Source organism: Heloderma suspectum, chromosome 3, assembly GCF_057233095.1.
Source record: "Heloderma suspectum isolate Gila_16-S chromosome 3, 16-S_ref, whole genome shotgun sequence".
Lineage (NCBI taxonomy): Eukaryota > Metazoa > Chordata > Lepidosauria > Squamata > Helodermatidae > Heloderma > Heloderma suspectum.
The window spans coordinates 273,727,531-273,754,497 of NC_139460.1; the positions used below are offsets into that span (position 1 = coordinate 273,727,531).

The 26,967-nt window shown below is 44.7% G+C and overlaps 1 protein-coding gene across 2 annotated transcripts in view; it reads right to left on the minus strand.

The window, feature by feature from the left end:
- LOC146351298 (glypican-5-like) overlaps positions 1–26,967 on the minus strand; it is a 708,665-nt gene that overhangs the window by 504,111 nt on the left and 177,587 nt on the right. For both annotated transcript variants that reach the window (XM_084847040.1, XM_084847039.1), the window contains exon 3: positions 4,209–4,903. In XM_084847040.1, coding sequence (XP_084703166.1) covers positions 4,209–4,903 — 695 coding nt within the window. The remainder of the gene's footprint in view (positions 1–4,208; positions 4,904–26,967) is intronic.

Consider the following 26,967-nt stretch of genomic DNA (forward strand, 5'->3'; position numbering starts at 1 on the left):
ACAGATTCCTCAGGAGGCAGACAAGATGACTTGGTATCCCCAGACCACCAAGAACTTGCTACAATTTGTGATGATCCACACAGTCAAAGGCTTTAGAATAGTCAATAAAACAGAAATAGATGTTTTTCTGAAACTCCCTGGCTTTCTCCATTATCCAGCGGATATTGGCAATTTGGTCTCTAGTTCCTCTGCCTTTTCGAAACCCAGCTTGTACATCTGGCAATTCTCGTTCCATGAATTGCTGGAGTCTACCTTGCAAGATCTTGAGCGTTACCTTACTGGCATGTGAAATAAGTGCCGCTGTTGGATAGTTTGAACATTCTTTGGTGCTTCCTTTTTTGGTATGGGGATATAAGTTGATTTTTTCCAATCTGTTGGCCATTCTTGTGTTTTCCAAATTTGCTGGCATATGGCATGCATCACCTTGACAGCATCATCTTGCAAGATTTTAAACAGTTCAGCTGGGATACCATCATCTCCTGCTGTCTTGTTATTAGCAATGCTTCTTAACGCCCATTCAGCCCCACTCTTCAGGATGTCTGGCTCTAGCTCACTGACCACACCGTCCGATCTATCCCCGATATTATTATCCTTCCTATACAGATCTTCCATATATTCTTGCCATCTTTGTTTTTGATCATACCCATTTTTGCCTGGAATTTACCTCTGATGTTTCTAATTTCTGGAACAGGTCTCTTGTCCTTCCTATTCTATTATCTTCTTCTGCTTCCGCGCATTGCTTGTTTAAAAATAATTCCTTATGTCTTCTGGCTAACCTCTGGAATTTTGCATTTAATTGGGCATATCTCCCCCTATCACTGTTGCCTTTTGCTTTCCTTCTTTCTTGGGCTGCTTCCAGTGTCTCAGCAGACAGCCATGTTGCCTTCTTGGTTTTCTTTTTCTTTGGGATGTTTTTTGTTGCCGCCTCCTGAACAATGTTGCGAACTTCCGTCCATAGTTCTTCCGGGACCCTATCTACTAAATCTAGTCCCTTAAATCTATTCTTCACCTCCACTGCATATTCATGAGGAATATTAGTGAGCTCATATCTAACTGATCTGTGGGTCTTCCCTATTCTCTTTAGTCTGATTCTAAATTGTGCAATAAGAAGTTCGTGATCTGAGCTACAATCAGCTCCAGGTCTTGTTTTTACCAACTGCATAGATGTCCGCCACCTTTGGCTACAAAGGATGTAGTCAATCTGATTTCGGTGTCGACCGTCTGGTGAAATCCATGTATAAAGTCGTCTCTTAGGTTGTTGGAAGAGAGTGTTTGTTATGCACAGTGAGTTGTCTTGGCAAAATTCTATCAGCTAATGTCCTGCATCATTTTGTTCTCCCAGACCATGCTTGCCTGTAATTCCAGGTGTCGTTTGACTACCCACCTTAGCATTCCAGTCTCCTGTAATGAAAATAACATCTTTTTTTGGCGTACTATCCAGTAGGTGCTGCAGATCCTCATAGAACAGATCTACTTCTGCTTCTTCAGCATCTGTGGTTGGGGCGTATATTTGGATCACTGTGATGTTAAATGGCTTACCTTGAATTCGAATTGAGATCATTCTGTCATTTTTTGGATTGTATCCAAGCACTGCTTTAGCCACTTTATTATTAATTATGAAGGCTACTCCATTTCTTCTGTGGTCCTCTTGTCCACAGTAGTAGATCTGGTGGTCATTTGATGTGAAGTGGCCCATTCCAGTCCATTTCAGTTCACTGACACCCAAAATGTCTATATTTAATCTTGACATCTCCCCAATAACCACATCCAATTTGCCCCGGCTCATAGATCTTACATTCCAGGTTCCTATGGTGTGTTGATCTTTAGAACATCAGATTCGTCATTCACCACCAGCACCATCGGCTGCTAGCCGTCCTTTCAGCTTTGAGCTAGCTGTGTCATCACATCTGGGGCTAGCTGAACTTATCCTCTGTTCCTCCCCAGTAGCATTTTGACCATCTTCTAACCTGGGAGTCCCATCTTCCGATGGTATACCGACATATCTCTGGTTGTACTGATCCATTTAGTTTTCATGGCAAGAATACTGGGGTGGGTTGCTGTTTCCTTCCCCAGGGATCGTATTTAGTCTGACCTCTCTGCCATGACCTTCCCGTCTTGGGTGTCCCTTCACGGTTTAGCTCATGACATCACTGAGGTGCTCAAGCTCCAGCACCATGACAAGGTAACGATCTCCTTTGCTGGAGAAGCACTGGTTACATTGCACAAATCGGTTTACCCTAGTGCAACATCTTTAGCAGAAGCACTGGGCACAGCTGGGTACTATCCTATAAATTCAAACATTACTACTGATACACTACTGATACTCTAAGTACTCCTCTTTATTACTCCCTTGGCATATCCTCAGAATGTAATTCCTGAAATCTTGATGATTGGAATTAAAGAACATGTTCTAGAAATGTTTGTGTAAGTGTATATATTTCATTGACAATCTCATTTGCTTATAATTGAGAATACTGATAATCACCTTGAGTACCTTGTTTGGGAGAAAGGTGGCATACAAATGTCTTAAACAACACCCCCAAAACTCAGTCATTCTTGGGACAACTCTTCAGTAATAAGATGGCCACTTACACAATGCCCCCCACCCCCCAATAAGGGGATATGTACCACCAAAAAGACAGGACAAAAGAGAACACAAATGTTCATATACTAATATAGCTGCAAATACAGAAATGTAGAACTAGAACTAAGCCAAATTTCCCATCCAAATCACCCCAAATCAATTCATTTGCAAACCATCTGGGGATCACCCCAGTGGTGGCTGGTGACTCCAGTTGTGGAGGAACAGTGATTCCATTCAGGGTTTTAGTCACCACTATCCAACCCTCTAAAGGTTCTATCCAAAGTGCTGAAGCCATTTGGGGATAAAGTTCAGCAGCTTGGATAGCACCTTTCGAGGTTTGACTGGTGGTAACCAAAGCCCAGAATGGAATCACTGCCCCTCCGGAACTGGAGTCACCAGCCACCACTGGATCACCCCAAATATTCCTCTCCAATTTATTCACCCACAATTAATTGCCCAAAGAGACTGCAAACTTAGTGGTAATTCCTAAGGTTAAAAAATGGGGGGGGGTGTAAAAAGGGCACCCTTGAGGGAGCTTCCTCCAATGGCTCAAAATTCCTTCTTTAACCACCCAGCAAAGTTTGTGTGCATGTATGTGGCTGGAGGTGGGGGTGTCCTTGCTGTGAGACAAGGTGCCTAGGGGAAGGTGATATGTGTTTTTCTTGAATTAATTTTAATCCTAAAGCAAGCTGGCAGCTCAGCTGCTGGCACATCACACAATGCGCTGCTCAGACATTCAAATCAAATGACAGCTGCCGCTCCTTTCTTCTTCTTCCACCATCCTCCCTCCGGTCAGCCCCAGTGGTACACATTTGATGTGCTACCACCACCAATAAAAAAGCAGCCAGAAACAGCCACCCTACTGTGGCTGCAGCAGCTTGTGATTGGTTAGGATGCCCTCCCCATCAAAAACAACATCAAAGAGCCAAACACCACACACACACAAAACTACAGCCACACCCAAAGCATCCCTCTTGTCAACAGAAATTTTAGTTAATCTTCTGCCTTAAAACTAAATAATGTATTGACTAAATTTAAATAAATTTGCCTATTACTAATACTCTGACATAGGTGCCTTTTGAAGATAATGAAAGAAGTGTGAAATAACTTACAACTTAATATACAAAACCTACTGCTAATTGTCAGAAGGAAAGGCCGTCTGTTATAGTTTTATTTGTCATTTCCCATTACACTAACACACTAGAACCAAGGTAGCCTCAAAAAAAATTAGACAAACATGCCCTTCATTCACAGCTCATCACTGAATATTATCCTTCACCGATTATCTCTGTATTTCTTCTCCTGTGAAACCAACATGGTTATGAACATTCTAATTTATAAATAGTACTTCTCAAGGAGTCACTCCATGACATTTTAAAACAGGTTTTTCTTGGTGAGCTTTCTACTAACTTCTTGATACATGTGGGACATGTGGGGAATGGAAGAAGGCCCTGTTCGCAATCGATATTTGCCTAAGTTATAGTATACAACAACTGATGCAATGAATTCAGAGAGCTTTGGCTATTGGGCGGTATAGAAATGAAATAAAAATAAATAAGTAAATAAAATTCACCAAAGATTAAAATCAGTAACAGGATTTTTCAGCAGGCAGCACGATACTTACAGTGGCAGACAGCTGTGGCCCATTCAGCTGTGCATGCAGGATGGCCTCATTGATTGAATAACGGATACCCAAAAGCACCAATTCCAGATCATGAGCTCCAGCCATTTCATTAGTGAGATATTCCAAGGTATAAATATATTCCCTCCACTGAGCATCCAGTTCAGATACACTGGCAAAACAGCCCCTCATTACATTTAGACAATATCCTTCGCAGGGTCTTATTAGCGTCAGGCCTTGGCAATGAGGGCAATACTGCATCTTCACTAATGCTCTGCTACATTCCTTTGTCAAAGTTGCATGCTCAGTAGCGTTCAGCACTTCAATGCCCATGCTTAGGGCCTGATTGAATGTTCTGCTTGCCCTGAGAGATTTTGCCAGCTCTGCAACTGTTTCTTTAGAATAGCGTCCAAATGGATTTATATCTTGCCGTGTTAGCCGCAGGCATTCTATGTACTCTTCAGATAAATCCGTAATTCCTGGATTTATTAGGCGGCTGTAAACCAAAGGGAAGAGGCTGTCGAAGAACCGGAAAAAAGCTCTTTCCACTCTGGTCTGAGCACCCAAGAGGTAGAGAGAGATGTCCGTAAAGAGCTCCTTGACAGGCTCTGCTGCCTCCTTTGACATGGATCTGTAGGCAGTCTCAAACAGGGAGGTCGTATGGTTCTCAGCAAAGCGAAGCAAGGACTCAAAGGCCGCTGCAGAAATAGAGACATTAAAAGGTGGAGAGAAAAGTCAATTCTTTAGCACAGCTCAGCAACATGGATTATACAATTTTATGATTAGAACAATATTGCTCAGGTGGTTTACAAGCTTATTGGACATTTTGCTTCTGCTCCAAAGATTATATCGCTTAAAGGGGTGTGTGTGTGGAAACCACCACCTAATGGGTTTCCGGGGCTGCTTGATATTGACAGAGAGACTCAAGTAAAACTTGTGAATGGCAGAATGCTGCCTGCTCGCAAGCTGAGCACTGGATACATACCTTTAAATCCCATGATGCAAAAAGAGATAAAGGCAGTAGCTCAATGGGAGAGCACATGCTTTTCATGCAGGAGCTCCCAGGTTCAAATCCTGGCATCTCCAAGTAATGCTGGGAAATACTATCCAAAACCTTGGAGAGCCACTGCCAGTGTTGACAGTACTAAACTCGATGGACCAATGGGCTGACTTGGTGTGAGGCATCTTACTATGTTCCCAACCAGTTACTCTCATAAGAAACTTTCAGAGCAACTGGGAGAGGTGGAGGGCTATCTCAGGAATACAATTATCACACTTCTAACTACCCAGAAGATTGACATTGCCTGGCAGGTAAGACCATATAGACTGAAAGGTAACATCTGAAATAGCCTTCAGTCACACATCTAAACAGCAGTAGTAAGACTGCCATGTGTTCAGCTTATATGAGACTATTTGTAATTATTTGGGCAACTGGAGTGAAAAGTGTGTAAGTGTTTGGATGAAAGAATAAATCAAACTTTCATCTAAAAGCAGATTCTGATACTTCTGAGCAGCAACTCAAAGAACATTCAGATATAACAGAGTGTACAGTACTAAGCTTTCTAAAAATGTCAGTAACGGGACTCACAAACAGAATTTTGTTACTCTTCAGATGCAGACGTGCATTCCTACTTCTGGTACCAAAGTGGGAATTTCCTGGCTTCTTGTATTGGATGTTCATAAACACCTACAGATTGGTAAAGCTGCATCCACAATGCATCTTTCACCCACTCACCCTCCATTACCTGCAGCAGCTGTAGCTTTCACCCAAAGTAGAAGTGAGGGGAGTCTGAGAGAAAGGACTGGGAAAGCAGCCGAAGAAGTGGCTACAATCTCCCTCACTATGCTGGATGTTTTCTTATGAGGTACAGGCATGATCATGAGGCTGACACTTGGCAATTCTGCTTCAACCAATGCAAGTCTCTCTAGTGCAGAATGCAACAGATATCTAAGCCAGGGGTGCACAGGGGCTGCAGGAAGGGGTAGGGGCCGCACACGTGCATGCACACACACATACACACACACGCAAATGTAATTCATACCAATTTGGACATTTTCCCACTCACCATAGCTCAATGTCTACTCAGATGTAAGTCTCAGTGCAAGAAGTTTCAAGCATGGAAAGCACAGCCAAATTCTAAAATTTAAAGGTGTTTAAACTTCAAATACCCTGCTGGGTTTTTCAAGTTTAAATACCCAGCAAGTAATAACCAGCTAGGTATCTAAAGTTTAAATGTCTTTAAATTGCTCTTATCTCCAATCACTAATCTGAGGCAAGAACAGGGTTTCCTGCATACTGATGAAGAAAGGCTCTTTTCTTAGGTCCTGACTCCTGAGGTCCTCCTTTCGGTAATCTTTCTACAGGGAAAAGTGGGTGGTGCACCCCTGATCTAAGTGATTACAATGAAGTAACCTTGCAACCCAGACATCAGGTGCATACCGTTAAATTCCTCCTCACAACTGTTAAGGGGGAAAGGCAGTCATTAGAACAGGGGAGGGAATAGGTGGGGAAATCCATGGGTATCTTGTCTCCTGCTGCATCATGAGATTTAAGCGTATATGTACTAAGTGTTCAGTTCGCTGGATGGCAATGCTATGCATTCGACTAGCGTGACCAAGTCAAGAAAGCTGAAGGATACTGGGTGGATCAAGTAGCCTGGATATTGTTACAATACTTCAAAACAGCTCTAACCATTGTCACTTTCATAATCTTCATGAGACTATAATGATGTATAACATCGAATGGTTTTGTAATATGGGGAGCCCTGGAAAAAAAATATCAGATTTAAAAAATTTCACTCCCACATGGAGGCTTGTCTTGCCAAGTTTCAGTTTGAGGCAAGCTTTTACAACCAAGCTGTAAAATTCTGAAAATGGGGTTTATAATGGAAAGACACTGCGATAACTGTAATATCGTTAACAACACCATTCTGCTCCAATAAAACAGTTGGTACTTGCCAAGACATCTCTATTTATTCCCCCCCCCCCCAGTATAAGTTAAATCCTCAAAAAGATTATTTGACAGGGGCAGTGGGGTGGGGGGAAGCAAGCTAATCATTTAAATAAAATATGTCAATAATAAAAAAATAAATGTCACCAAAAGTCTGCGCAGCCCATCATGTCTGCACAGACCCAACACATCCAGCTTTTCACTCTCATTATTAAATAAACTAGAGACACAAGCTTGGGTTTGTCAGTTTGTTTTTGAGGAAGACTTCTTTTGGGATCTTTGAAGCTCCTAGGTGTGGTCCCCTCCTCACATTTTTTTCTCCTCCAAAAAATACTTCAGTTTATGAAACACGAGTGAAAAGAGAATAACAACAAGAAAAAATTTTGAGCAGTGTCATATGTTGCTTTGTGTGTGTCATCAGAGGAAATAGTATACTTTTAGGCTATAATTTCATTAATTTGAGGAAACTGAACTGAAATCACACAACACATTTTGGTTAAGACTAGATTTTCTATTAAGCATATGTACATACTTTAGATGCTGAATGAGTCAGCACCCCTTGTTTGGTTGAACCAAGAAAAATGAGAGCAGCCGCTTCTCTACAATCTGTAATCCTAAAGGCATTTTGTTTTTCCATAGTTATAAGGCACCATGAGATGGTTTCAGACAATCAATGGCTGGAATGGTATTCCCAGCCCTCTAATCAGGAATAATGGTGCTGTGTGCAGACGAATAAGTTCTGTCACAAAAGAGAATTTCCGCTCTGATTGTACCAAGGGGACAACTCACCGTCTTGTTTGGAGCTTTATTAATGATACACTTTCAGTGTCCTTCCTTGGTAAGCAGTGTATCAGCCCAACACTCAACCTTGTTAGAAAGAGAGGATCCTGGCTTTGGTTGGCTAATGTAGAAAATCATAAATGGAAAGTGACTAAACTGCATATTTAATTTTAATTAATGGACCCTAAGATCTGCTTCCTGGACATTGATTAGGGAGAATGTACACCATGCCCTACTAAAAATACATAAATTCCATCAACTGATAGTGCTGGCCTCTGTCTGTCTATCTGTCTGTCTGTCTCTCTCTCTCTCATGAGAGACAGCATGGCATAGTGGTTAAGATATACTATGTGGTGAACAAGGAAGGCTCTGATTAAAATCTTGCTTCTGCCATTAACTTACTAGGTGGTGTTAGGCAAGCCACCACCTTTCAACCATCAGTCCCCCATCTATAATGCTAGAATAACAATACTCGCCTACCTTAAACAGTTGTTGTAAGGATTACTAGGATAGTGGGTTGCATCTAATGGGTTGTATCCCATCATGTTAGTTTAACTTGCTCTAGGATTTACTCTAAGTGGGACTAACATTAGATACAACCCAATGTATTTTAAACAAATTGAACACTCAAAATGAGCTACATAATGTTATTTTTAATTATTCTTATGCTTCTTACTAGTCTTGGCTAATATATGTATAAACTACATACTGGATACACTACATACTGGAATATGTACAAACTACATACTGGAATTTAGAGAGTCCTCTCTCCCAAGCACAAATGCACTCTTCCATTAAATGAATGTAATCTTCAAAGCATGTGACTTCTTTCACCACAAGAAAGCTGGATTTTGGCCAAGTAGCTATTATTATACAAAATCCACTTGGTGTGGTTCAAAAATAAAATAAAATAAAACCTTGCCCTCAGATATATAGTTTAAGTAAGATGGATACAAAAGGGAACAGGAAATGTGGAAAGGAAGGGAAGACATTATGAATGGTCAACAGTTGGGCTATGAAAAGAAAATCAAGGAACACAAAGAAAAACTAAAAGATCAAGATGGATAAGCAAGAGGGGGGAAGCGGAGTCTTGGGAAGAAAAAGGAAAACTAGCTGAACAAACAGTAGGTAAGAGAGAATATTATAACACACAGCAAATTGCTATTGATTCTATTGTGCTTCTGTTTAAAACATTTTGAATCTCTCTCTTTTTTAAAAAACAAAACAAAAACAGATATATATAAAAAAACATTTTGAATATTACCTTACGCCACCAGTAAAGGGTGGTGGCTCCGATGTCAGTGGGTGGTGAATCCGCTTTGCACCTTGGAGAGTTCCTTTTAAGTTCTGACTGAAACCCGGAGCGGATTCACCACCCCACTGACATCAGAGCCACCAGCCTCCACTGCCTTACACAGAGGATCACTTGAGCATTCACTCAACTTAATCCCAACTTTTCCCCATGAAACATGTACACAGGGCTCCCTAGTGATCTCTCATCCAAGCACTGACCACCAAACCCAGACCTGCTTAGCTTCAGCAAGGTGGCGGTATCATATGCCTGCAGATCATGGCATGTTATGGATATTATCTTGCTATTTAATTTCACTGTGTTCAGTCAATACATTTTCGACATGAATGCAAACAGGATGCATTGTAACATATTAGAGTGGCAACCAAATCAGAATATATTTGAATTTGGGAGAAGTTCGAACGCTGGGGTTTTTTCTTTGATTTTCATTTGATAAGTTGCGTTTCCTTTTAATTTTAAAGGATAGGTACAAATTAGCAAAGGTAAAAATGTACTGCTTTAAGAATTTAGCCAAGCCTTTGAATTTTTTAAAATATACATGCAACACTGCTGAGTATTTCCATGAAAACAGGTCAAAGTCATCCTCCAAGGAGAGAGTCCTGTTAAAGCATTTTATCATGTGCTCACAGCATGCTTGACATCGCAGCTGATGTTGCATCTGTGATGCCCAAACACAGCTGATCAAACACAGCTCACCTCTGGATACTTCACGTCTCAACTGCCAGTCTTTTAAAATTAGCTCCTGGAGACAAGCCAAGTCATTACAGGATTCCACACTTTCTTTGACTATGCACTGGAGGTATAAGGTACCTCCATGCTGGGCAGCTAATGAGTTTGTACCCTAGGGAACTCAGCTGACTTCTAATGTTAACAGACGAAACAAATGAGACAATGCTTAATGCATGACACAGAAAAGATCATCCTTAAATTACATAATACTTGTCTCCTTTATAGCAGGCCTATTCAGAATGCTTTAATAGGAAACACTGCATTCTCAAGCGATAGAATCATTATGGCAGACTAACAAAAGATTCTGCTATAGAGTCCTTCCCTCACATAGGTTTAGGAACGTTGGAGGAAGCAGGTTTGGGGCTTCAGCTCGGCAAGCTATCGCCAGCTAAATCCCCCCAGAACCCAGCTTGCAGACCTTGTCCATGAGCCACCATTTTATGCAAAACCACAGGTAAGCCTTTACAGAAATTGCCATTTTGCACAAAACGACAGTTGTAAATAGCATGCTTTACACAAGACTGCAGGCATAAATGGTCTAATTAGACCATTTAATTAGTCTTAAATGGTCCAGCCACCCTATTTTCTCCAAACTTCAGGCATCCTTGCCCCTTTTGCCTTCGTCTTCACCCACCGCTGGAATGCAGCCCCCAAGAGCTTCTCTGAAGTTTGGGCTTACTCAGGTTTCTGGACTGTTTTCAAAGGCGCAGCCCCACATAAATGTATTGCAATAATCCCTAAAAGAGATAAAATGTGTTTTGATTTCAGTTTCTTGATTATCTAACTCCACTTATTTTGGTGGAGTTAAACTTGCCTTATTCCTGTGCAAATGATAACCAGATGCACAGCAGTTTACACACTCAATTTTATATGGAAAAGGCAGTGATGGCAATGCATTGATCCTTGGACCTATAGTCTTGGGAAACTGTAAGGCGAGTGATCTTAATCTCTTTCAGTCTAAGGGCGGAATTCCACTCCAGAGAAACTCTCAAGGGAACATTTCACTGGTGGGCAGGGCCAAAGTGAAAATGGGTGGAGCCAAAATGCCCCCATAGACTAGCATATTTTAGCTTAAAGCTCATACTGCCAGTAACTCAGGCTAGATCTACACTACTGCTTTATAGCGGTATTGAAGTGCACTGACAACTGTTGGGGTACATTTAGGGACATACGAATCCTACTCACCCATCCGTTCCGGGGCATCGGCAGTGTGGGGGAGGCGCTCTGTCCCTCCCCCCGGAATCCTCCTTGGACCAGCTCCGCTCTGCAGCAGCTCTGCGGAGCCACTGGCCAGGGCTGGCTGCGGCTGGAGTTCCGGCCGCGGCCAGGCTGCTGCAGCCACAAATGACAGCCGTTGTAGTGGCCGCCATTTGCATCCTTGCAGTCAGCTGTGATAGGCTACGTAAGTATTTACATAGCCTATCATGGTAAAGGCAGCCACGCAAATGGCGGTCGCTACGCCATTTGCATGGCTGCCTTTACTGTGATAGGCTATGTAAATACTTACATAGCCTATCACGGTAAACAGCATGGGCACAAATGGTGTAGCAGCTGCTGTTTGCATGCGTCGGAGGTAGGGGTGTACGAAAGTCACTTACCTGGTCCCGCAGCTTGCTTCGTAGTGGGGGGGGAGGCGCTTCGGTTCTCCCCCTGAAATTCAGGCCGGGGGGGGAGGTGCCCCGCCTCCCTCCACCGAAATTCAGGCCGGGGAGAAGCACCCCGTCTCCCTGGCCGCGAAATACAAAAGTGAATTTAAAAAAAAACACACACATCCGTGATAGGCTACGTAACGATTTACGTAGCCTATCATGGCTAGATTTCCAAAGTCAGCCATGATAGGCTACGTTAATCGTTACGTAGCCTATCACGGGTGACTTTGGAAAAAAAAAAGCGTGTATGCAAATGGCGGCGCCCATGGGCGCCGCCATTTGTGTTCCTTATTTGGGCCCGGGTAGTCTACGTAAAGATTTAGTCTACGTAAAGAATAATGTTGCCCTTATTTTCGCCATAGTCTACGTAAATCTTTACGTAGACTACCCGGGCCCAAATAAGGAATGCAAATGGCGGCGCCCATGGGCGCCGCCATTTGTGTACGCGCTTTTTTTTTTTTCAAAGTCAGCCGTGATGGGCTACGTTACGTAGCCTATCACGGTTTTTTTTTCAATTTACTTTTTTATTTCGCAACCGGGGAGACGGAGCGCTCCCCCCCGGCCTGAATTTCAGCGGTGAGGGGCGGGGCGCCTCTCCCCCCGCCAAGAATTTTGGGGGGAGAAATGGAGCGCCTCCCCCCCACCCAACACAGCTGCGGGACCAGGTAAGGGACTTTCGTCCATCCTTAGTCGGAGGCAGCTACGGCGGCCGCCATTTGCGTTCTCTTTTTTTTTTTTTTTTGCCGTAAGAGGCTACGTAAATATTTACGTAGCCTATCACATGGCAAAAAAAAAGGGAACGCAAATGGCGGCCGCCGTAGCCGCCGCCATTTGTGTTCCCTTAGTTTTGCGGTGATAGGCTACGTAAATAAGTATGTAGCCTATCATGGCTTCCGCAGGGCTTCACGGCTTCCCTGCATTAGCTGTGATAGGCTACGTAAGTATTTACATAGCCTATCATGGCTATTGTCAGGGTGGAAACTGACCCCAGAGAGTCCCAGAGCAGTTCTGATTCTGAGGAGGAACAGCCATCCATGGGAGTGGAGCCAGTTCATCCCTCACAGGCTCAGCACCTGGCAGAGATTCCTCCTGCCGGCATTCCAGAGATAGTTAGTGACCAAATCATTACACTCCCATTACTATATCCCTCTTGCGCATTTATACCTCGTAGGACACAAGTGGTTAGGGCAAAGGGGCAAGAGGTTTGGCCATCTGGGGAACCCCAGAAAGCTGGATTAGGGCCCCTGGTGGGCCAGGTTTAGTCCCCAGGCCAGCTGATTTGCACCCCTGCCATGAGGGAAGGGTAGGAACAAGGAACAAGGTAGGAATAGGGTAGGACCCTAGAAGTCTGAAAAAGCATTATCATAAAGTCTGCATTTGGTATCATTCTATATGATACATGCTAAGAAAAGGAAAAAAAACAGGTTTCAGTGGAGGAAGTAGATCTGACTGTCTGCTTGATAAAAGGATCTTTGTGGTACACAAGTCTTTGGAAAGATATAGCATAGCATAGCCACACCAGTATTTTAGGAGAAGGATGAGTCTTCACAAGCATGTTGTTGAGTGAAAAGCTGGGAGTCAAGGTATAAAGGAAATGCCCAGAAAGGCATCATCAGTCCTAGGGTCCTCAAAGTTTGCTTCACATATGCCCATACATACAAAGGAAGGCCTTTTAATGGGATTTCCCCAAAATATCCTGCCGAGGATACTCTCAAAAGTTCAAGAGCTGTCCTTTATGACAGATCTTTTTCAAGAATACAGTGGGACATGGTTTTACTGTTTTTTAAAAATGCTTTTTCAGAGCACTTTTAAATGTATTTTCTCTGTAAACTGCTTAGAGATTTTTTTAAAAATATGGTAAGCAGAAATAAATAAATACATAAATAAATAAATAAAATTGGTAACCCCAGTGACTAGGCAACTAAAACATCTGCTTATTTTGGGACCACTGCAATGATCAAATATGGGCTATACTACTATGCCCCGCACCAAGAGAGGCCCACGAACAGATGGGTTTAAAATCATATGTGCCGTTCCTGTTCTCTCAGACTGGAAAAAGAAGGGCAAAGCATCACCAAGTGATTAGGAGACAGGCAATGAAATATTGTTGTGTTGCCTGAACATCCATGATTACTTGGATTCCAGGTTTTCTGTACTGGATAGTGCATCCTCTCCCTGCATCAACCCAAACTTTCATTTTAAAATGTAAATAAATGTGTTGATGCATAATGTGATTGTTTTAACACTCATGAAGGCTTAGGGCTCGCTCCGCTTGCTCCATGGACACAGTACCTACACCAGAGAGTTCAGTTCTACTCTCTCATCCACCTACATACACATGCTTGCAGGGGGGCGGGGTGGACATCGAGGCATTATAGGAGGGATAAACTAATCTCCCATTCTCCACTTCTAGGAGCTAAACTACTCGTTATGATAATTGCATTACATGACTTGGTTCTAGGGATGAGCTCAAACACTGACCAAGTTCGCAACATCGAAACAGCCCACTATGGCTTAAGCCACGACAGGCTGTGGCATGTGCGGGGAAGGATCCGCATATTCAATGCCCCATATGGGCAGCAGGGGTTGTGCAAAGGTTAAACAACCCTTGCATAAACCATGTTGTGTTGTTGGGTTATGTGACAGTTGTTTAAACCTTGAAAACAAAACCCTCCGCCCATGTTCACATGACACGACAAACAGTGGCTGGGCACTGAATATTCAAAATGACTGCCCACTGTGGCTTAAATAAGCCATGGTGGGCTGTTCAATTGTGCAAATGGGCAGATGGTCTTTTAAACTTCACTTTCATTGCCATTGGTGTTGGAAACTACCTCTGTTACTCCCTGAGCTTTTTAGTCCTTCCCCTCTCAAAATTCCTTCTCTTTTTCATCCAAATTTGGTACATTAATTACTCTTCTATGAATTTTTAAAACTCCACGGAACAGTACAGTCCTTCAGCTTATCTGAAGAAGATCAGGGAAGCTCCTTGGCCCAAATGAGCTCAAGCTTCCTGACCCAAAACTGTAGGGGACTCGTAGATTATCTAGTCCAACCCTCTGCATGAAGTAGCCCTTTTGTATACTATCTGTAACCCCTCTCTATAACCCCATGTAATCCCACCCAATGAACTAACTATAGTCACATGGCTGGGAGGGGCTTACCAAGACTATATAAAGAGACTTGTCTGCATAAACTCTAGCGCAGTCTATTGAAGAAGTTTCCCCAAGCTTGGTTAAACAAGCTGGAGGATTAACCAGCTCCCTTGCTCTCAAGTTACTGAAGCTTCCCTGAGCTGTACCTGCCCCACTGCCATTCCATGCTTTACAATTGCTTCTACATTCCTGATATATTAAAACAGGGATGAGAGCCTGTGGCCCTCCAGATGTTTTGGCCTACAACTCCCATCAGCCCTCACCATTGGTGAGCACCTGTAACCATGTACATGCCGAACTAGCAGTCCCCAGACTATATTTATGTATTACATTTCTATACTGCCCAATAGCCAGAGCTCTCTAGGTTGTTGTTGTTCAGTCGTTAAGTCGTGTCTGACTCTTGGTGACCCCATGGACCATAGCACGCCAGACCTTCCTGTCCTCCTTTCTCTCCCAGAGTGTGCTCAAGTTCATATTCATTGCATCGGTGACGGTAATGCTATCTAGCCATCTCATCCTCTGCCGTCTCCTTCTCCTTTTGCCTTCAATCGTTCCCAGCATCAGGGTCTTTTCCAGTGGCTTTTCTCTTCGCATTAGGTGGCCAAAATATTTGAGCTTCAACTTCAGTATCTGTCCTTCCAATGAGCAGTCAGGGTTGATTTCCTTTAGGATTGGCTAATTTGACCTCCTTGCAGTCCAGGGGACTTGTAAGAGTCTTCTCCAGCACCACAGTTCCAAAGCATCAATTGTTTGGCACTCAGCCTTCCTTATAGTCCAGCTGTCAGTAGGGATGTCACAGAATTCCACCACGGATCTCTGTGAGGCCGAATGCCAGTGCATTTGACCCCCCGAAATCTGTGGCGGAACGGCCTGCCACCCCCACCCCCCCACGGATCCCCCCGGGACGAGACTTACCTGTGGCGGATGTTCCGGGCAGCAGCGGCTCCGGCGGCAGCTTCAGCGGTGGCGGCTTCGGCGGCTGGTCTTCCGACCAGCTGCCGCTGCCGCCATTTGCAGTCTGGTCATTTGGGTTTTTCTTTTTTTTACAGAGACATGATAGGCTATGTAAAGACTTACATAGCTTATCACATCCCGGTTAAAAAAAAAACAGCGTATGCAAATGGCGGCAGCTACGGCCGCCGCCATTTGCATTCCTTATTTTTCGCAGTCTTAGTCTACGTAAATATTTACGTAGACTATTACGGCGAATCAAAAAGGGACGCAAATAGCGCCCACTATGCTATTTGTGTTCCCCTTTATTTTCGCTGTAATAGTCTACGTAAATATTTACATAGACTAAAACGGCGAAAAATAAGGAATGCAAATGGCGGCGGCCGTAGCTGCCGCCATTTGCGGACGCCTTTTTTTGTTTTTTTACCCAGCAGCCACTGCGGCCAGAAATCCGGCTGTGGATGGCCCTGGCCTGGCCGGCTGCTCCGCGGAGCCGCCGCAGAGCAGAGCCAGCCATCGAGGATTCCGGGGGGGAGGACCGGATCACCTCCCCCCCCGTCGAGGATTCCGGGAGGAGGGATGGAACGCCTCCCTCCCCCATGAACAGAATCCGCAAAAAGGTAAGTCACTTTTGTACATCCCCAGCTCTCAGCCATACGTTACTACTAGGAAAACCATAGCTTTGATTATATGAACCTTTGACGGCAAGGTGATGTCTCTGCTTCTTACTATGCTGTCTAGGTTTGCCATAGCTTTCCTCCCCAGGAGCAAGCGTCTTTTAATTTCATGGCTACAGTTAGGGGTGTACGAAACCCCGATTACCTGGCTCCACCAGGTTCCGCAGGTGGGGGAGGCGCTCTGTGCCTCCCCCCGGAATCCTGGCCAGCTGCCTCTGCTTTGCGGCCAAGCCGCGGAGCCGCCAGGCAGCTCCAGCCGCCCACAGCCAGACATCCGGCCGCTGGGCAGCCCTGCAGGGACGCAAATGGCAGCTGTCGCCGCCGCCATTTGCGTCCTAGTAGTGAGCCGTGATAGGCTACGTAAATATTTACGTAGCCTATCACGGCAGAGGGAAAACCCCAGCGTATGCAAATGACAGTAGCCGCTGCCATTTGCGTAGGCTGGGTTTTTTTTCCTCTTGCCATGATAGGCTATGTAAATATTTATGTAGCCTATCACGGCAGGGGGGAAAAAAACCCCAGCGTACGGAAATGGCGGCGGCTACCTCCATTTGTGTATGCTGGGCCTCCCCCCCCTACCGTGATAGGCTACGTAAATACTTACGTAGCCTATCATGGCTGAAGGAGGAAGCGAATGGCCGCCGCAGGATGGACGCCATTCGTACAGCAGCACGGACGGGAGCAGGTAAGTGCTCTGTTTCGCGCGCCTTTTGTGGGTTGGGGGGCGGGGGCTTCATTCCGCTACGGTTTTCGGGGGGCCGAATGCACTGGCATTCGGCCTCACCGAGATCTGTCGCAGAATTCTCTGACATCCCTAGCTACAGTCACCATCTGCAGTGATCTTGGAGCTCAAGAAAACAAAATCTGTCACTGCTTCCATTTCTTCCCCTTCTATATGCCAGGAAGTGATGGGGCCAGATGCCATGATCTTAGTTTTTTTAATGTTGAGTTTCAAACCAGCTTTTGCACTCTCCACTTTCACCCTCAACAAGAGGCTCTTTAGATCCTCTTTGCTTTCTGCCATTAGGGTAGAATAATAGATATTCTACCCTATACCCGAATAGATATCCGTCTGGATATCAGAGGTTTTTGATCATTCTCCCAGCAATCTTCCAACCTGTGATTCATCCAACCCGGAGTTTCTCATGATGTACTCTGCATATAAGTTAAATAAGCAGGGCGACAATATTGTTGTACTCCTTTCCCAATTTGGAACCAATCGGTTGTTCCATGTCCAGTTCTTACTGTTGCTTCTTGACCCTCGTACAGGTTTCTCAGGAGACAGGTAAGGTGGTCTGGTACCCTCATCTCTTTAAGAATTTGCCAGAGTTTGTTGTGATCCACGCAATCAATGGCTTTAGCATAGTCAATGAAGCAGAAATAGATGTTTTTCTGGAATTTGTAAATATTTACGTAGGCTAAAACGGCGAATCAAAAAGGGACGCAAATAGCGCCCGCTACGCTATTTGCGTTCCCCTTTATTTTTCCGTCATAGTCTACGTAAATATTTACGTAGACTGAGACAGCCAAAAAGAAGGAACGCAAATCGTGGCGGCCGTAGCTGCTGCCATTTGCGTACATGGTTTTGTTTTGTTTTTTAACCCACCCAGTCGTGATAAGCTACATAAAGATTTACGTAGCCTATCACGTTGTGTTTTTTTTAAAAAAAACCTAGCCATGATAGGCTACGTAAATCTTTACATAGCCTATCACGTCTTTTTTTTACAAGAGTGGAAATGGCGGCGGTGGCAGCCGGTCGGAAGACCAGCCGGCTCCGGAGCCGGTGCCACCCGAAAGATCCGCCCCAGGTGAGTCTCGTCCCGGGGGGGATCCGCGGGGTGGCAGGGGGGTGGCAGGCCATTCCGACACAGATTTCGGGGGGCCGAATGCACTGGCATTCGGCCTCACCAAATTCCATGGCGGAATTCTCTGCCATCCCTACACCTGAATTAAATTTGCCCATGCTTGTCCATTTTAGTTCACTGTTTCCCAAGATGTCGATGTTCAATCTTGCCATCTCATGTTTGACCACCTCCACCTTACCTTGATTCAGTGATCTTACATTCCAGGTTCCTAAACAATATTGTTCTTTACAGCATCGGACTTTCTTTTCAAGAATAATGGAGTGGGTTGCCATTTCCTTCTGCAGTGGACCACATTTTGTCAGAACTCTCCGCCATTACCTGTCCATCTTGGGTGGCCCTGCACAGCATAGCTTATGGTTTCACTGAGTTACACAAGCCCCTTCGCCACAAGGCAGTGATCCATAAAAGGGGCTCTCTGGGTGGTTCACAACAATTAAAAGCATAAAATATAAGATTATAAAATGCAATTTTATTATCTTATATTTTATGGTTTTAATTGTTGTGAACCACCCAGAGAGCCAGTGTGGTGAGCCAGTGTGGTGTAGTGGCTAGAGTGTTGGACTGGGAGTCAGGAGATCTGGGTTCTAGTTCCCACTCGGCCATGGAAGCTCACTGGGTGACTTTGGGCCAGTCACATACTCTCAGCCCAGCCTACCTCACAGGGTTGTTTTTGTGAGGCTAAAATGGAGATGAGGGGGGTTACGTATGCAGCCTTGGGTTCTTTAAGGAGGAAAAAAGCCAGGATATCAATGTAATAAATAAATAAATAAATAAATATAAAATTTAAAAGTTTAAAACTACAGTATAAAAATAAAAACCAAAGAAACCTAGCCACAGTCCAAAGATCTAAAATACAATACCAGATTTAAAACAGAAACCGAGAAACTAAAATGCCTGAGAAAATAAAAAGGTCTTTGCCTGGTGCCAGCAAGAGTACAATGTAGCCTCTCTAGGAAGCCCATTCCACAACCGGGGTGCCACAGCAGAAAACGCCCTCTTCTTAGTACCCACCCTCCTCTTTCCTTTGGTAGGGGCTCCCAGAGAAGTTGAAGCTGATCTTAGGGTTTGGGCCAGTTGTATATGGGAGATGATCCTCGTGTGTGTGTGTGTGTGTGTGTGTGATTTAAAATAAAAAGAAGGAATGCAGCAGCAAGCAGCTGCAGTCCTGCCCAGCATGCCCATGCCAGTCCATGCCTCTAGGCCTGTTTGCAAGTGTCCCCATCACCTGCTGCTCTGGGTGGTTATTGTAGGAGTGGTGGGCTGCAGGTCCCTCGACCTCATACATGAAGTTCAGCCCTAGCTGCATCCCTGGTTGATTGTCAGCTTTGGATTTCAGAGATACTAGTTGTCTGGAAAGGTAGGGCTGGAGCCAGAACACTCAGAGCCCGGGTAGAACTTGGCAAATTATGGGCGGAGTCCAAAAGAATATGGCAGGATTTATTTATTTAAAGCATTTTTACCCTTCTCTTTAGCCATAAAGGCTCCCAGAGCAGTTTACAAATACTAGCAGCAAGCTAATCCTTGCCCTCGGCCTTACAACTGAAAAGCATTACACACAAGGAAAAGGGGATGGGGAAGGGAGGAGGAAGAAAGCAAGCTCGGGCATCATTTCTTAAGATTTCAGCTCTTATCACAACGAGCTGGGATGGAAACAGTTCATGTAGCCTGGTGACAGTTGTGGGAGGGTGAAAACAGCTGGTTCTCAGCAGAGGCGAGGGAATAACCTGGTTTATTTTCTCTCCCTCTGCTCTGCAGCCTGCAGAGTGAAAGGCAGCTGGTCTTTTCTGCCCGTAGTACTGCTTACCTGACTTTATTGTATGGGCCAGAAAAATACTGCCTGTTCTGCAACCCTGACCATGCAATGAAAACAGAAAAGAGTGGCATTTTATTTAGCTATATTAGGGGTGAAGAACCTCAGTCCCAGGGGCCAAATCTGGCCCTCTGAGGGGCCAAATCTGGCCTGCCAGGATTCTCCAGAATGCCATGCTCCCTTCCTCTGGTCTCACACCCTTTCCCCCAAGCACCCATTTAGTGTCCTGTCTTTTGTGCAGTTTTTTCCCCATTCTGAAAGGTTGAAATGCCTTCCATAAGGTTTAGTTACTGGAAGTAAGAGCTTTAAGCTAAAATATGCAGAAATTTTGGTGTTGTGTTCATGCCCCTTTTGCCTTTGCCCCGCCCACCCCTAGAATGAGGCCCCCAAGACATTCTTCAATACTGAATTTGGCCTTCAGAGTAAAAGAGGTTCTACACCCCTGAGTTATTTTGATAAATTTACAATACGGAGAGTGGGAGTTGTGAATATCTATCCCAACCCTCTTACAGAGAAGGAAAATGTGAAAACACACACACTGCATGAGTTTAAATATGTGCATGTTTATGTACTTCTCATGCTGTTACATGGAAATTGGAATGTTATTCTTTGATGTCTAAATTCATTTATAGAAAGAACAAATATGTCCCAAATGCAAAACTAGTACCATGCCATAAAACAAAGCTCCCCTATTATTTTAAATCTCAGACTCTACAGTCACTTCGAAAGAAGATGCAAAGCCCAAGGAGTATATTAATTACACACACAAAAAGAAACCCTTGGAAAAAAATGAACACATTGGTGTTTTTGTTAAACATTTTCATTTCCCATAAAACCTCAACTCTGCATTCTTTCCAGTTCTGTAACTGCTGACAGCAACAAGTTTAAAACAAAAACAGAATTTTATTTTCATAATTCTCTATTCAGAGCTTATTATTATAGTCTTATTTTAACATTAACAGACTACTGCATGGAAGCAGTTGCTCTCGAACACACTGGCAGCACAAGATTATTGTAAAGAACTGGGCTACTGTATCTGCAAAGCTGTGGGAATAAAATACTCAGTTCTAGGTTTTCTTCCAACTTCTAGGCTACCATGGATGAGATGGACTGGCCAGAAAATTACAGTTTACAGGCCCATTTTTAACGGTCCACTGTCAAAATTTTGATTCAGTAGCAGTACATTCATCCAAAGATACTTCACACACTATCCAATTAAATATGCTATGGAATTACATTTGCTACTTGACTATTTCCAACAAAGCTTTGAGGACAGGAAAACAGGTGGCTCATGTGTGTGCTTTTCTTGCTTTCACCAGAGAAAGCTTGGCCACAGTTATCCATGCTCTGGTAACATCTAGACTCTGGATTACTGTAACACATTACTGCAGAGCTGTTTTGGAAGGTTACCCAGAAACTGTAGCTGATACAAAATACAGATTACAAATTGAAACTAACTGTATAGAAGATAACATGCCAGTATGAAAACAGATCTACTGGCTTCCAGTATATCTCTAGAAGGGATGCTTTAGGAAATTGATCTTGACACATTTCTATATGACCTGATACGTATCTCCTAGACTAATGCACAGATCAGAACTTAGTTATCTGTTGTCTTTTGTCCAAATTTTCTGACACACTTCTAAATGTGTACATTAAAAAAAACTTATTTAGGTATGATTTTTTTGTGCAGATTTTGAAACAAAGAAAATTGTCAGATCAATGGAAAAATGGGCAGAACTAACACATTCAAAAATGACACAGACTAGACTGATTTGTCCATCACTAATTTCCAGGTACAATTCAAAGTGCTTATGTTAACCCTTAAAGTCATATTCAGTCTAGGGCCTAGGATTTGGAGGACAGACCTGCCATGCACCCACTAAAATAGATGGTTGTTGTGGACGTTGGCTTATTTATCCCATTTTATTTGCTTTGCTTCGTGTATCATTTTATTAACGAATACTGTGTACTGTTCTGGCCACTCTGCACCTCAAAAAGAATATCGTAGAGCTGGAAAAGATACGTAAGAGGGAAGACAACATTATCAAGGGTCTGGAACAACTCCCCTATGAGGAAAGGTGACAACATTTGGGGCTTTTAAGCTTATGTATAAAATTATGCATTGTTTGAAGCAAATGCACAGAGAGACATTTTCTCCCTCTTTCATAATACTAGAACCCAGGACCATCCCATAAGCTGGTTGGTGGGATATTTAGGAAGGTAAAAAGACGTACCTCTTCACACAGCACATAGTTAAACCATGGAATTTATGTTTAAACAAGATGTAGTGATGGCCACGAATTTGGATGGCTTTAAAAGCAAATTAGACAAATACAAGGAGGATAATGCTACTAGTCATGAAAGCTATATACTACCTTCAGTATCAGAGGAGGTATGCCTCCCAATATCAGCTGCTAGGGAACACAAGTGGGAGGGCGCTATTCCACTCATGTCATTTTCATGCTTTCTATTTTGTGTTTTATTTTATTCTTCTGTAAGCGATTTTGTGAATTTATATATTAAATTGAAAGGCAGGATCTAAATATATTTATTTATATAAACAATATCATATAAAAATGTAAACAACATTATATGAAATATGAAGGATGTTTATGATGAAAGATAAGCAGTGTTTGGGAAATGGGACCTAAACAGCATGGTGTCCTTGTGAAGCCTGATCTTCTGCACATTTACTTGGAAGGAATCCCCAGTGATTTCAGTAGGACTTGTTCCCAATTGTGTGCATAGGGCTGAAAACTTAAAATAATTAAATAAGTTAGCTTGCCAACTTAATGTATGTGCCGCATGCTCTGTACAGCCCTTTGTAACAGTGATGGCTTTGCAAATATGCAGTTATGCTGTAAAAAGAGACTGTCTGGGATTCAGATCCCATAAAAGTTTTGATCTAGTGATTATAGGCTTAATTTGTGCCTCTCTGTCCCCAACCTCATTACAGAAATTATACTTTTTTAGGCCTTTATCAGTTGAATGAATTCAGATGTACTATAAAATATATCCTGTCAGATGAAGCCAATTTTGTGTCTAATTTCAGCCTGCTGCTACATCAAAGTCAATTGATGACAAAGTGTCAAAAATCTAAATCTATTGTTGGCACCAAGGTGGGGATATTTGAGGTACAGCAGAGATGTGAATGAATCTGCAATCCTATGTCAAAACAGTCAAAGCAAAGCAATGTTAAGGAATAGTAAGGTCAGTGGGATGACTGATCATCATCTTGGGCCTCCGGGGGTGCTGTGGAACTATTATGACGTGCAGTGTGCCGGTTTCTGCACCCCTGCAGCGCTTGTTCATCTGTACAACTGTTAATAAACAGATGCATTACAGACACTGCAAGTTTCCAGTTGTCTCTCCTAAAAGGAAATTGGCCATGCAAAATTGCCCTCAAAGTGTCCAAAGGAAGTGGGAAGAGCAGGTTATCTCAAGACAACTAGGACTAAAAAAAAAAAAAAATACAATAAAAGCCTAGCATCTGAATGTGAAACAAAAAATTAAGAGCTTTTCAGGATTAAAATACATGAGTCACCAGCTGGAAGCCCTGAAAAGTACTTCCTTGTGTTTTTAATGGGGATGTCGGAGAATTCCGCCACGGACTCCAGTGAGGCCAGATTCTACAGAATCCGGCCCCCCGAAATCCATGGTGGAACAGCCGCCCCCCTGCAGAATCCCCTAGGGATGGCGGAGAATTTCTCCACGAATCTCCGGGAGGCCGAATGCCAACGCATTCGGCCCCCCGAAATTAGTGGAGAAACGGTCCGCCTCCTGCCCCCCCCAGGATGGGACTTACCTTTGGCGAATGTCCCTGGCGCTGGCGGCTCCCGGCGGCAGTTTGGCGGCGGTTTGGCGGCCGGTCTTCCGACCGGCTGCCGCCGCCGCCATTTCCCAGTAAAAAAAACCACACACACAAGCAAATGTGATAGGCTACGTAAAGATTTACGTAGCCTATCACGGCTAGATTTTCAAAAAACACCGTGATAGGCTACATAAATCCTTACGTAGCCTATCACGGCTGACTTTGGGGAAAAAAAAGCGCATACGCAAATGGCGGCGCCCATGGGCGCCACTATTTGTGTTCCTTATTTGGGCATGTGTAGTCTACGTACATTTACATAGACTACGGCGAAAATAAGGGCAACGCAAATAGCATTGTCCTTATTTTTGCCGTAGTCTACGTAAATCTCTATGTAGACTACACGTGCCCAAATAAGGAACGCAAATGGCGGCACCCATGGGCGCCGCCATTTGCGTACGTGCTTTCCCCCCCCCCCTACGTAAGGATTTACGTAGCCTATCACAGCTGACTGCAGGGATGCAAACAGTGGCGGCTACAGCCGCCTCCATTTGCGTCCCAGCTGGAAAGGAGGATTCGCGGCTGGAGGGACAGGGCACCTCCCCCCCGGCTAGAATTTTGGTGGGGAGGGATGGGGTGCCTCCCCCCTCCAAGAATTTCAGGGGGAGGAATGGAGCGCCTCCCCCCACCACGAAGCAAACTGCGGGACCAGGTAAGGGACTTTTGTCCATCCCTAGAATCCCCCCGGGAGGGAGCTTATCTGGTGACGGCTCCAGTGGCGGCGGCTCTGGAGGCGACAGAGGCTGGACTCCATCATAGCGGCTGCCATTTGCGTAGGGATGGCGGAGAATTTCTCCCCAAAACTTCGGGGGGCCGAGCGCCAACGTGTTCGGCCCCCCGAACAAGTTTCGGGGAGAAATCCTCCGCACCCCCCCACCCCCCGCACCCCCCCCCCGGGACGGGACTTACCTTCACCGAATGTCCCTCCCAGTGGCTGGTCCGGCCGGCGGTTCGGCGGGTGTTCGAGCGAGGCGGGAGCGGCAGCCGGTCTTTTGACTGGCTGCTGCCGCCGCCATTACAATGAAAGAAAGAAAAAAAACGCCCCCGATAGGCTACGTGACGATTGACGTAGCCTATCATGGCTGACTTTGCAGATCTAGCCATGATAGGCTACGTGAATCGTCACATAGCCTATCAGGGGGCGGTTTTTTTTGTTTTTGTTTACTTTTGCGTTTGCGGCCGGGCGAGGCGAGACGCCTCCTCCCCGGCCTGAATTTCGGCTGGGCAAGGCGGGAAGCCTCCCCCCCGGCCTGAATTTTGGCCGGGCGAGGCGGGAAGCCTCCCCCCCCGCCTGAACTTGGCGGGGGGAGCAGCGAAGCGCCTCCCCCCCACCGCGAACGGCCTTCGACGACAGGTAAGTGACTTTCGTACATCCCTACATTTGCGTGCTTGCAGTCAGCCATGATAGGCTACGTAAATACTCACGTATTTACGTAGCCTATCATGGCTGACTTCAAGCCCGCAAATGGCGGCCGCTACAAGGGAGACCAGCCTCTGTCGCCACCAGAGCTGCCACCGCTGGAGCCGCCGCCAGATAAGCTCCCTCCCGGGGGGATTCTGCAGGGTGGCGGGGGGGGGGAGGCCGTTCCACCACAGATTTCGGCAAAGAGCAGGGACACAAATGGGGCCGCTACACCATTTATGCCCCTGCTCTTTGCCGTGATAGGCTACGTAAGTATTTACGTAGCCTATCATGGCAAAGGTGGCCACGCAGAGCAGAGCCGGTCAGGGGAGGGTTCCAGGGGGAGGGACGGAGTGCCTCCCCCCCACCGCCGATGCCCCGGAACAGACGGATGAGTAAGATTCATACATCCCTAGTTTTTAAAGGCTTCTTAACCATTCATTGGCTCAATGTTTCCATGCTTGTGCCAGAGGTTAAGGGTAAAAGTAAAGGTGTCCCCAGCTAGTCGTGTCCGACTCTAGGGGGTGGTGCTCATCTCCATTTCTAAGCCGAAGAGCCAGTGCTGTCCAAAGACGCTCCCGTGGTCATGTGGCTGGCATGACTGAACAACGAGGTGCACGGAACGCTGTTACCTTTCCCGCCGAAGCGGTACCTATTTATCTACTTGCAATTTCTTGCTTTCGAACTGCTAGGTTGGCAGGAGCTGGGACTGAAGACGGGAGCTCACTCCATCACGCGGCACTTGGGTCTCGAACTGCTGTCCTGCTGTACCAGAGGCTACCTGATAGGTATGAGGTACTGCATGGGAGTTATAGATAGTTTATTGCTCAGTAGCCAACCAGGCTTTTGCAAATACATCAGACTAAAAAACACAGAGCAAGAGAGATGAATAGTATCAGCATACAAGAAAAAGCAGGCTAAAGGCACAATCCTATGCATGTGTGGACAGAAAAAAGTCCTACATCTCCCAGCAATCCCCAGCCAGCTACGTTTTTGTCGTTTTCTGTCTGAACATGCATGGGATTGTGTCCTTACCTACTCAAACTATGGGCCAATATGAACTGTATTCCAACACTTTAAGACCACTGGTTTAATTGCCCACCCTGTGCTTGTTTTGTAACAGGGAAAAATAACACCATTAAAGATGGTGAACTTCAAGCACTGTCATGGATCCATTCATTCTGGGGGATTTTGTTTTTATTCCAAGCAGGCCCTGATCCAATGGATTCTAGAAGTGAATGGAAGCATCAAGAATACATTTTTGATCTAGCTCATAAAGAGTTTTGGAAAACCGATTAGCACTTTCTTCTTTCTTTCTTTTTAAGATTAAGGCAAGATTAATCCTGCCTAAGGGCTCCTTCACACTGAGCTTTCATCCTGCAATTGAGATTGCTCCTTCATGGAAGTTTGTGGGCTCTTTACATGACACCATGATCATTCAAGTCGTCTCCTGCACTAAATGCCCTTTGTTCCATTTTTAAATAGATCGCACATAATGAGCTATCACATTACCCCGTTGTGTTCCGCTTCAGTTTCCTCTGTGAAAAGTGTAAAAGTGGCAAGAAGAGGAGCGAGATCAATGAAAGGTAATGGAAGACTCAGATATGGGGA